Raw genomic sequence first — 12,871 nt, forward strand, 5'->3', positions numbered from 1 at the left:
TGGAGGCTGGTCTCTCTCGGCCTGCAGTGCAGGGCTCCTCTGTGGAGGCTGGTCTCTCTCGGCCTGCAGTGCAGGGCTCCTCTGTGGAGGCTGGTCTCTCTCTGCCTGCAGTGCAGGCCTCCTCTGTGGAGGCTGGTCTCTCAGGTTTATCTGTGGAGGCTAGTTTCTATCAGCCTGTAGTGCAGTTGGTCGTTAGTGCGATTGTTTTCTGCTGTCATAAGGGGCAATGAAAAGCAGCCTCTATAATAAATCCCCTCCCTTCTTGTTCTATTCGATGCAGTGTTATCATTATTTATTATTATTTCCATTTTATCTTTTCTTGCTCTTTTGGTTGTTGTAAACCTGTGTTGAGCAACTTATACATTTTGAAGCTGTTGTCTAATTTGGCAGCATGCTGGTACCTGTAGTTCATCAACATTTGTCAGTGCTCATATTGTCATAGCGTATACTTCTTATACCCTGCCCTGTCTCTGCCTTATACCTTGTAATGCAGAGCTTCCCAAACTCCGCAATTACTGTCCACATTTTAAGGCTATCCATGCTTGAGCAGAGGTGACTCAAATATTACCTCAGTGACTATGATTTAACCACCCAAGCATGGATATCCTTAAATCCTGGACTGTAATGGCGGAGTTTGGAGAGAGCCTCTGCTGTAATGTATGTACGTCTGGCTGGCTAGGGGACTTTACTTATTACACAAGAGCTCCAGGCTTCATATGGGGAACGTTCTACTTCTTAGTATGAAACTGGAAGTTCTGCTCCTGGTGATAGATGACAGTGTACTGTATGTAGGTGTCGTAATACCCTCACTGTTTCCTCCAGTCCCTGCCAGCGACGGCCTCTAATGGTGCATACACACGGTCAGATTTTCCTTCAGATTTGAACAATAACGATTTTTTTAAAAATCGTTCATATCGGAAAGAAAATCTGTCATGTGTTTTTGCAGCGAAGATCGATGCGCGTTCCCGTTGGTCAGATAACGATATCTGACATCTGATGTGTTTGCAGTCAGATTTGGACGACTCCATTCATTTTAATGCAGTCTAAAATCGTTCAAATCGTTCATCTGACGTATCTGACCGTGTGTATGCACCATAATACACACACACCAGCCCTTACATTCTGCAGCCATTCCCTGCTAGGGTATAAGGGATTGTGTAGATTTTTCTGCTGTTGGAAGGTATAGAGAATGTGGCTACAGAGTCACTTTTTATCCATGTCCCTAATTGACGTAACCGTAACCGCTGTGTACGCCGATGTGTGCCGATGGGATTGTTAACGGCACGGATCACACGCACAACATATTCATTTGTGGACACGTGAACCCTGACCAGCGTTAGGGCTGACAGGACATACACACATTTATAAACGGCACAATATTTCATGTGTATGTAGTCACTTTGTCAACATTCAGAATGTCGACATCAGAATTCCCAGACTTGCAAAGTGAACTCGCGATTTTAGGGTAAGGATTAGGTGTAGATTAGGATTGGGGTTAGATCAGGTTTAAACCTAAAGTGTACGGGAAATCCCATTGTATATATTCTAAAGCTGCATACACACACCGATTTTTTTAATGATTATCGTTAAACTACTGTATATCGTTTAACGATAATTGATGGCAAAAATCGTTCACTTTCTGAGTCGAACGATTATCGTTCATGCGCGTCACGTTTGTAGTTTGTAGTTTGTCGTTCAGTCAGACTTGTCAACTCAACGATTTTCATTAAGGGAATATGCAAAAATCGTTTGTAGTTCATAAAAATCGTTCATGACATTTAGTAAATGAACAACTTTAGTAAATTTTTTCAAGGGAAAAAATCGTTTACTCAAATCGTTCATTAAAAAAATCGTTGTGTGTGTATGCAGCTTTATGGAGCGTACACACGGTCAGATTTGTCAGATGAACGACTGAACGATTAAACGATTTGAACGATTTGGACGATTTGACCAAAGTTTTGAACGATTGAACGATTTTTGACTGCATTAAAATGAATGGAATCGTCCAAGTCTGACTGCAAACCCATCAGATGTCAGATATCGTTATCTGACAAACGGGAACGCGCATCGTTGATCGTCCATCGTTCAGGCATGTCAGATATGAACGATTTTCCTTCAGATATGAACGATAACGATTTAAAAATCGTTCAGTCGTTCATATCTGAAGGAAAATCGTTCATATCTGACATGCCTGAACGATGGACGATCAACGATGCGCGTTCCCGTTTGTCAGATAACGATATCTGACATCTGATGGGTTTGCAGTCAGACTTGGACGATTCCATTCATTTTAATGCAGTCAAAAATCGTTCAATCGTTCAAATCGTTCAAAACTTTGGTAAAATCGTTCAAATCGTTCAGATCGTTTAATCGTTCAATCGTTCATCTGACAAATCTGACAAGTCTGACAAATCTGACCGTGTGTACGCTCCATAAGTGTTGAGATCGTTTGCATGCACTTGCATCAGAGAGTCTCTCTCTCTCTCACTCACTCACTCACTCACTCACTCACTCACTCACTCACTCACACACACACACACACACACACTTTCAGACCAAATTGTTCCATTCTGGCTAAAACACACACCTACACCTTTGCCAGATGTGTGCGGTCTCCCAATGATATTCAAGCAACAAATAAATCTCCGTGCAATGCTGCGGTTGGCGCCAGGGACTGCAATTCCTACAGCTAGTCGGGAATACAAGGTTAGCGTCTTCACACTGCCGAGTGACAGACACACACAGCAGATGCTCAGTCTCTTCTGTTATACGGATGGCGCTGAGAGGGCGACGGCAGCGCAGATCTTCCCGCTCTCTCCATTCTCGCAGAGGTGTCGCTGACGCCGTTTGGCTGTTATTTAATTAGTGTTAGGCTGAGACATTCTCTGGTAGGGAGCTGTCTGTACGGTCATTGCAGGAGGAACTCTGTGCTTCTAATTCACTTCTATTTCTGGTGGCAAATCCCATCCCTTCTGCAGAGCAGCATTCTATTATTCCAAGGGAACCAGATTTCTTCAAAATCCACGCAGTTATCTATAGCAAGTGATGTTACTCCTTACATGGTATATGTGTTGTACAGGCGTATATTCCAATATCGTCCGTGTTCTTTCTGTTGTGACAACATTGAAGCCTGAGTAGCAGTATACATGGAATGGGGATGTAATGTCTGCTGTTGGGATGTCTCCTGCTAGAATACAGAGAGCGGCATCCCGGTGGTTGGTATCTCAACAGGGGTCGGGTAAGTACACTTACCCTCCCCCTTACCCCTCTAACCCTAACTTTCCTTTTTGTAGCCTAACCCTCCCCATTTGTATATAAACCTAGGTCTCCCCCCTTTCGTGCCTAAACTTTACCCTCCCCCCTTAGTGCCTAACCCCCCCCCCCCCAAAAAAAAAACCTAACCCCACTACGCTCCCTAAACCTAGCCCTCTCCCCCCTGCGGTTAACGCTAAGGGCGCCCCAGACTTACCTCGTTCAGGCTGGCGTCCTTCGGCGTTCCGGCGTCGGGATTAAGATAGGTGTCGGTATTTCGACGCCTATCTTAAGTCCTTTGTCGGGATATCCCTTTCAGTATTGAGACGGCTGCATCGCGCACGCCGGTCTCATAACTACATCCCGTATACATGATATTAATCTATATTGCTTTATATAAAACGAAGGTATAGATCCATCTTGTAAACAAGTCATTTGTTTTAATCTAAAAATGCAGAATAAGGACTAATAATGACTTTTCTCCAAACATGTCTTTATAAAAGGAAAAAAGCAGAAGATAGGAGACCTCCGGGTGGGCAAGTAGTCTGTGTATAGTTATTTGCTATCCCTGAAGATTCTCACCTGGAGTTTGTCCCCAACCTTCCAGTCAGTAACAGAAATCGTTGAAAAGCTCCTCCCCGCCCCTCTTTCCTCCTGTCTGTACCCAGGTAATGGGGTGTGGGTTATGTGGTGTTCCAAGTGGTTTCATGGCTCCCCTGGAGAGGATTGGGGTCGTGTTTGTGTAGCCCCCCAGCCTGAGGCAGAGTGTTACTGAGTACAACAGAAGGACAGCAGCCGCTGGCTAGTTCTATGTTAGCGCCTGGGCGTCCTGTTAGTCCTAGTAATATGGCTGAAGAAAGGTATTTACCAGACTACCTTATCATTGAATACATCTTTACATACCATGTTGTGAGGTGATAGCTCTTCTGCACCCAGGAGAGAGGATTCCAGTCTGCTACAAAGGACATACAAATAATTAGTGTTCATTTTAGCACTCTGTAAAATCCGTGCAGTTCCTCTTTACTGGCTGGGATATCGCTCCCTGCTCTGGTGCATCTAGTACACTCTGATCTTTATCTCAGCAGTTTGTGGCATCAGCAGAGTGTGCTAGAAGCACCAGAGCAGAGAGCGACACTCCTGGCAGGAAAGAGGAACTGCACAAATTGTGACAGGTGCAGGGTGCTAGAAGGCAACTAAGTAATTAGAAGCGACGGCGTTCGCCATGGACATAGAAGTCGTCTCCGATCGGTACAAGGCCAGCTGTTTGGAGGTCTGGAGAACAAGAGGAGAGTTTTTCCAGCATGTATTAGAGCGAAAGGGACAACCTGGACATAGAGACATTGATGACAGTAATTAAGGCCTACGAATCTGGCTATGTCACAGGGAGGGCCACCCATACAATGTGCTGCCCCATTAACCACAAAGGTATTGAGGAAACAAGTTCTTTTGCTAGTCCCTATACAGGCCAAAAGCCTGTGGTTTCCCCTTCAGTCCCAAGTGTATGTGGAGGACCTTTGGATGTTGCCAGCAAGCCTAGACCTTCTATCACATTCGCACCTGGGAATTTAGCACCTTTCTCTGGTAGCCTGAATCAGGGGATCTTAGGGGGATACAGTAACGCAGAATCCACATTGACGAGGGGGAATGGTTCTTCAGATTCACCCAGGGACCTCTCTGATGGGGAGTCTCTAATCCCCGGTTGTCAGCACTGGGACAAGTTGCCGTATGTGACTGGCAGAGGGGAGTTCTCCTGAAATGTAGGTGGAAAAATGTCATTCTAGCTGGGGTAAACGTATGTATCATTTCTGGCGAGCGGCATCACTTAATCTCCTATTTGTCTTCCTGCAGGTAAGAGATCGGAGCTGCCCAGCATTGGAACGTAACGTCTGTCCCAGGTAAAACTGTCGCTTCTTCCTATTTCTCTGAAGTTGATGGCGCAGAATTATTGGGTGTGATTTCCTCGTTATTATGCACAGTCCTGGAATTGGTGCCCAGACGCTGCCCCTTTCTCTGGGTCCCAGGAACTCCATCATCATTATTATTATTATTATTATTATTATTATAGTAACCCGAGCCCAACATTCAGCTCTACTATAAAGAAATGCGTTATTCTTACTCCTAATGAAAGTACCGGTGGGTTTGTGTCCTCCGCTCTCCAAGTGTTATGAGCCTGGGTGGGACAGACAGGAGTGTACCCCTATCGCACCCCCAGTAGCAGCTCTCCTGTCACAGACCGGCCTGGACTTCTCATACACTGGTTATTGCTGTATGTCAGGACTATTTTTTTACTCTACGAAATCTTTGATCAGTCCTCAGTAATCCCCCTCCCCTGGTTACTTACTAGCAAAGAGAGAGTGTGACCCACTACAGATGGCTGATAATATCCGACTTGCACTAAAAAATAAATGGTAATTATATGGGAGTTAGTAGCTGCACTTATGTACAAGGCTGCACTGAGGATTATCCAGATAGCCTGATGGAGTTTCCAGGCCGGCGTCCTGCTCTCAGGGCTGCAGTGGGGGGTGGCCATCATGGGACACTAAGGTGGTGGGATGAGAGCTGTGACGCTGCATTAGAACAGCAAGAAAAGGAAATATCTCCTGGATCTGTAATGAAACATCATTCAATTTTATTTCAGCTATTTAAGATTCAAACATGGATTTCTCCAAACTGCCAAAGATCCGAGATGAAGAGCAGGAAAGCCGATTCGGATATGTCCACGGAGTCTCCGGACCTGGTGAGCCGAGATAGCGATTACACAAGCTCCGAATGCATATTGCTGGGAGAGACCTATAGCTGGCATGGACCTATAGCTGGCATGGACCTATAGCTGGCATAGACCTATAGCTGGCATAGACCTATAGCTGGCATAGACCTATAGCTGGCATAGACCTATAGCTGGGATAGACCTATAGCTGGGAGAGCCCTATAGCTGGGAGAGCCCTATAGCTGGGAGAGCCCTATAGCTGGGATAGACCACAGATGGGATAACACCCCGTGGCGTTAGATTTTTGTTATTGAGGCCAAGTAAAGTGTATGTAGCAATTACAGTAATGCCTCTGGGTGAATTACATTGTATGCTATATATCAATAGTGTGTGTGAGCATACCTTTATTTTCTTAATGTCATCTGATGTTTCTGACAATAATTGCCCATGTTAGCCAGGGCACTTGACGGTTGCCGCACAATCCATGTCTTTAATGCTATTACTGTAGAGAACCCTTTCTTCCACCCTCAGAGAGTACACCAGAGAGGGCTTCTGATCATTATTATGTATAAATAGCATCCTATAGTGTTATCCTTGTATTCTGGGTTGGGTCCAGCCCTTCCAGGCAGCGTCTATGTAGATGGACATGGTGAAGATAAGGCTGCTGTGTCTGGACAAGCCCTCATTTAGCAGCAGATACAGACCTGGTCCCAGTGCGGAGAGCTTCTGTAACCTGGGCAAACCTGTATCTAGTGCATGGTGCTGCCTGCGTCCAGCCTTCCGCGCGGTGCAGCTGTTTGTATTGTGTGCTGCTATATTACACTTACCGTACTCTGGGCCTGATTCAGAGCCGGACGCTCTGAATGAGCGCCCGCTCTGAATCAGGGCGTTTTTTGGGGGCTTTTTTTGGAGCGTCCTCCTGGACGCTCGCATAGCCACCCACAGCTTATGCGAGCGTCCATGATGATGGTCGTGATGGTCAAGACCATCGCCACCATCGGGCTTGCGACGAGACCCTGCGGTAGGGTCTCGGTGACCGCAAGCCCTGGAGTGATTTTGGCTCTATCAGAGCCAAAATCACTCCCACTGACATCACTAGTGATGTTAGTGGGGCCGGACCCAGACGGTAGGCGTTCCCATGGGAACGCCTCCGTCTGGGCAGACACTTCCCCGGCACGCCCACCAAAGGGGGCGTGCTGTCACTCAACATCGACACCACGCCCCCTTTGGTGCAAGACCCAGAGCGACAGCTTGGCTGTCGCTATCTGGGTCTCGCGCATGCGCACAACGGAGCAGCCTCCGTCGTGCGCATGTGCATTTGGGTACCATTGACCCGCTTGTGAGCGGGTCTGAATCAGGCCCTCTGTATCCCCTATTGACCATGGTCTCGTTATTACCGTGCCAGATGAAGCCTTCAAGGTTTACATTTCTACACTATGCATTCAGGGACCTTTTCTGTATACCCAGCAAATATCATCCATGTGCTGAAGGGCCAATAAGATCCGTGCTCGTGGCTTCTTATTGGTCTGCGCGGTCACACCCCCGGCACGTAGAAAAAGAGGAGCCTTATGGGAAATCTATTTTTTGCGCTCAGTTCCCGGGACTCTATCACGTGGTGGGAGAACATTTATTCTACAACTAGGATCACTGCTTTCATAGATGTAACAGATCCATAGGGTCTAATTAAGAAATGTTACACCTCTAACATTCACCTGACATGAGACCCCTCCCAATCCTGTGCCCACACCCTGGCGCACATTCTAGTACCATTAGATGCTGGCTAGATTACATCTAGTAGATAATGTCCCTTAGGATGCAGGGGCTGTGTGTTAGATATTATCAGTACAGTACGGCCCTATACAGAGAATACATAACCTCTCTTAACCCTCTGCCTGGTTTTTCGTGCAGTGGTCACCGCGTCCAATATGGCGGGAGCTGCCATGTATGAGCTGGTGCGTGTGGGACACTGCGAGCTGGTGGGGGAGATCATCCGTCTAGAAGGGGACATGGCTACAATCCAAGTCTATGAAGAGACCTGTATCCTTTCATCGATGTCCCTCCGAGATGGTGCCCACTGCTCCGCGTGTGTTTGTCATCTGTTCTTGGTTATTTGACACTTCTCATGTCAGCAGTAACTTCCTGATGCTTCCTTTCCCCACACATTAAGTGACAACTCCATTCATTGGTTACACTACCCGAATTCAGTCTGTATTGATGTCCGCTCTCTAGTCCTGTGTCATAGGTGTCATTGCTACCCTGTGATGTGTCCCGTCCCTGCTTTGTATCTGAGGGTCTTATGTGCTGGGCATGTGGACGGTTCTTTAAGTTTTGAAGTATATGGGGGTATATAAACTAAAGTGAGGTGTTTTTAGAAATGGAGATGTTGCCCATAGCAACCAGTCAGACTCTACTTAACATTTAACTAGCATCTTCTAGAAGATGCCTATGTGAGTGTGGGTGCTCTGTCCTGGATGAGTGTCACCTTGCGAGTGTGGGTGCTCTGTCCTGGATGAGTATCACCATGATGTCTATGTGAGTGTGGGTGCTCGGAGGACTCTCTATCCTGGATGAGTGCCACCATGATGTCTATGTGAGTGCGGGTGCCCTGTCCTGGATGAGTGTCACCATGATGTTTATGTGAGTGTGGGTGCTATGTCCTGGATGAGTGTCACCATGATGACTATGTGAGTGTGGGTGTTTGGAGCACACTCTGTCCTGGATGAGTGTCACCATGATGTCTATGTGAGTGTGGGTGCTCAGAGGTCTCTGTCCAGGATTAGTGTCACCATGATGTCTATGTGAGTGTGGGAGCACGGAAGCCTCTCTATCCTGGATGAGAGTCACCATGATGTCTGTGTGGGTGCTCGGAGGACTCTCTATCCTGGATGAGTGTCACCATGATGTCTTTATGAGTGTGGGTGCACGGAGGACTCTATCCTGGATGAGTGTCACCATGATGTCTTAGTAAGTGTGGGTGCTCGGAGGACTCTCTGTCTTGGATGAGTGTCACCATGATGTCTATGTGAGTGTGGGTGCTCGGAGGACTATCTATCCTGGATGAGTGTCACCATGATGTCTATGTGAGTGTGGGTGCTCGGAGAACTATCTATCCTGGATGAGTGTCACCATGATGTCTATGTGAGTGTGGGTGCTCGGAGAACTCTCTATCCTGGATGAGTGTCACCATGATGTCTATATGAGTGTGAGTGCTCGGAGGACTCTCTATCCTGGATGAGTGTCACCATGATGTCTATGTGAGTGCGGGTGCTCTGTACTGGATGAGTGTCAACATGATGTCTATGTGAATGCGGGTGCTCTGTCCTGGATGAGTGTCACCATGATGTCTACGTGAGTGGATGTGCTCGGAGGACTCTCTATCCTGGATGAGTGTCACCATGATGTCTATATGAGTGTGGGTGCTCGGAGGACTCTCAGTCCTGGATGAGTGTCACCATGATGTCTATGTGAGTGTGGGTGCTCGGAGGACTATCTATCCTGGATGAGTGTCACCATGATGTCTATGTGAGTGTGAGTGCTCGGAGGACTCTCTATCCTGGATGAGTGTCACCATGATGTCTATGTGAGTGCGGGTGCTCTGTACTGGATGAGTGTCAACATGATGTCTATGTGAATGCGGGTGCTCTGTCCTGGATGAGTGTCACCATGATGTCTACGTGAGTGGATGTGCTCGGAGGACTCTCTATCCTGGATGAGTGTCACCATGATGTCTATATGAGTGTGGGTGCTCGGAGGACTCTCAATCCTGGATGAGTGTCACCATGATGTCTATGTGAGTGTGGGTGCTCGGAGAACTCTCTATCCTGGATGAGTGTCACCATGATGTCTATATGAGTGTGAGTGCTCGGAGGACTCTCTATCCTGGATGAGTGTCACCATGATGTCTATGTGAGTGCGGGTGCTCTGTACTGGATGAGTGTCAACATGATGTCTATGTGAATGCGGGTGCTCTGTCCTGGATGAGTGTCACCATGATGTCTACGTGAGTGGATGTGCTCGGAGGACTCTCTATCCTGGATGAGTGTCACCATGATGTCTATATGAGTGTGGGTGCTCGGAGGACTCTCAGTCCTGGATGAGTGTCACCATGATGTCTATGTGAGTGTGGGTGCTCGGAGGACTATCTATCCTGGATGAGTGTCACCATGATGTCTATGTGAGTGTGAGTGCTCGGAGGACTCTCTATCCTGGATGAGTGTCAACATGATGTCTATGTGAATGCGGGTGCTCTGTCCTGGATGAGTGTCACCATGATGTCTACGTGAGTGGATGTGCTCGGAGGACTCTCTATCCTGGATGAGTGTCACCATGATGTCTATATGAGTGTGGGTGCTCGGAGGACTCTCAGTCCTGGATGAGTGTCACCATGATGTCTATGTGAGTGTATGTGCTCGGAGCACACTCAGTCCTGGATGAGTATCACCATGATGTCTATGTGAGTGTATGTGCTCGGAGCACACTCAGTCCTGGATGAGTATCACCATGATGTCTATGTGAGCGCGGGTGCTCTGTCCTGGATGAGTGTCTCCATGATGTCTATGTGAGTGCAGGTGCTCTGTACTGGATGAGTGTCAACATGATGTCTATGTGAATGCGGGTGCTCTGTCCTGGATGAGTGTCACCATGATGTCTACGTGAGTGGATGTGCTCGGAGGACTCTCTATCCTGGATGAGTGTCACCATGATGTCTATATGAGTGTGGGTGCTCGGAGGACTCTCAGTCCTGGATGAGTGTCACCATGATGTCTACGTGAGTGGATGTGCTCGGAGGACTCTCTATCCTGGATGAGTGTCACCATGATGTCTATATGAGTGTGGGTGCTCGGAGGACTCTCTATCCTGGATGAGTGTCACCATGATGTCTATGTGAGTGTGGGTGCTCGGAGGACTCTCTATCCTGGATGAGTGTCACCATGATGTCTATGTGAGTGTATGTGCTCGGAGCACTCTCAGTCCTGGATGAGTATCACCATGATGTCTATGTGAGTGCGGGTGCTCTGTCCTGGATGAGGGTCACCATGATGTCTATATGCGTATGGGTGCTCGGATGACTCTGTCTTGGATGAGTGTCACCATGATGTCTATGTGAGTGTGGTTGCTCGGAGCACTCTCTATCCTGGATGAGTGTCACCATGATGTCTATGTGAGTGTGGGTGCTCGGAGGACTATCTATCCTGGATGAGTGTCACCATGATGTCTGTGAGTGTGGGTGCTCGGAGGACTCTCTATCCTGGATGAGTGTCACCATGATGTCTATGTGAGTGTGGGTGCTCGGAGGACTCTCTATCCTGGATGAGTGTCACCATGATGTCTATGTGAGTGTGGGTGTTTGGAGCACACTTTGTCCTGGATGAGTGTCACTATGTCTATGTGAGTGTGGGTGTTTGGAGCACACTCTGTTCTGGATGAGTGTCACCATGATGACTATCTTAGTTGTGATGTGAATATGACCAGTTATATACACAGACCTTTCCTCAGCTCCTCTCATACAGCTGGCGTATCGGTTGGTGACCCTGTACTACGCACCGGGAAGCCTCTATCTGTGGAGCTGGGGCCGGGCATTATGGGGTCTATTTTTGATGGTATCCAGAGACCCCTGAAGGACATCAGTGATTCCACACAGAGTATCTATATTCCCCGTGGTGTAAATGTGACCGCTCTCAGCAAAGACCTAAAGTGGGAGTTTAGTCCATATAAGAGTCTCCGGGTACGTAAGTCCCATGTATGGGAACTGGGTGAAGTCACCATCTCATACAGTTCTTGTAGAAGCTAATAGGTTTAGGTATCAGAGCAATAGTCTTGGATAGCAATAGTCTTAGAGAGTACCGTTTAGATCCAGTGACTGTAATATACCTATAGATGTCACCCCTTTCCATGTACAGAGAGTTTCTCTTGTTTATAATGGTTGTCTGCTGGGAACTGTACAGATATAACACGTCGCCTTGCATTTTCCCTTACTTGCATGGAAGCCTGTTTAAAGTCATGGACCTCACTGTGTTTTGTCATTTCATTTATAATAGTGGGTACATTATCTCATATTGTCAGTTGAGTGTAAACAATAAAGCTTGACTACAGTAGGTTTCATTACGCAGTTCTCTGTCTGTCCTGCAGGTCGGCAGTCACATCACCGGGGGAGACATCTATGGATCAGTATTTGAGAATTCCCTCATCAAACACAAGATCATGCTACCTCCTCGCAGCCGTGGCACAGTCACCTACCTGGCACCGCCCGGGCACTACGACACATCGGTGAGATTTGTTGTCCCTGTGTGATAGTAATGTTATCAGACAGTGTGCACTGGGTGCTGTGCTGACTGGGTGTAGGACACTGTGCTGCATGTATACAGGATACTGAGCTGGACTTTGTCAGGCTGTGTGCGGGGCGCTGAGCTGGGCATAGCTGGCTGTGTGCGGGGCGCTGAGCTGGGCCTTGCTGGCTGTATGCGGGATGCTGAGCTGGGCATTGCTGGATGTCTGCGTGGTGCTGAGCTGGGCATTGCTGGATGTGTGCGGGGTGCTGAGATGGGATTTGCTGACTGTTTGCAGGGCGCTGAGCTGGGCATTGTTGGATGTGTGGGGTGCTGAGCTCTGCATTGCTGGATGTGTGCAGGGCGCTGAGCTGGGCATTGCTGGATTTGTGCGGGCACTGAGCTGGGCATTGCTGGATGTGTGCGGGGCACTGAGCTGGGCATTCCTGGATGTGTGCGGAGTGCTGAGCTGGGCATTGCTCGATGTGTGCGGGGCACTGCGTGGGGCATTGGTGGATGTGTGCGGGGCGCTGAGCAGGGCATTGCTGGATGTGTGCGGGGTGCTGAGCTGGGCGTTGCTGGATGTGTGCGGGGTGCTGAGCTCTGCATTGCTGGATGTGTGCGGGGCGCTGAGCTGGGCATTGCT

General features: G+C 48.0%; 1 protein-coding gene across 3 annotated transcripts in view; it reads left to right on the forward strand.

Moving 5' to 3' along the window:
* ATP6V1A (ATPase H+ transporting V1 subunit A) overlaps positions 1-12,871 on the forward strand; it is a 39,681-nt gene that overhangs the window by 13,412 nt on the left and 13,398 nt on the right. For all 3 annotated transcript variants that reach the window (XM_088450776.1, XM_088450778.1, XM_088450777.1), the window contains exons 2-6: positions 5,101-5,147; positions 5,891-5,989; positions 7,868-7,996; positions 11,470-11,684; positions 12,089-12,226. In XM_088450776.1, the coding sequence (XP_088306902.1) occupies positions 5,908-5,989; positions 7,868-7,996; positions 11,470-11,684; positions 12,089-12,226 (564 nt within the window). In that variant the 5' untranslated portion in view covers positions 5,101-5,147; positions 5,891-5,907. The remainder of the gene's footprint in view (positions 1-5,100; positions 5,148-5,890; positions 5,990-7,867; positions 7,997-11,469; positions 11,685-12,088; positions 12,227-12,871) is intronic.

The sequence above is a fragment of the Taudactylus pleione genome, unplaced genomic scaffold (assembly GCF_031769625.1).
Source record: "Taudactylus pleione unplaced genomic scaffold, aTauple2 ptg000523l, whole genome shotgun sequence".
NCBI classification, from domain to species: Eukaryota; Metazoa; Chordata; class Amphibia; order Anura; family Myobatrachidae; genus Taudactylus; species Taudactylus pleione.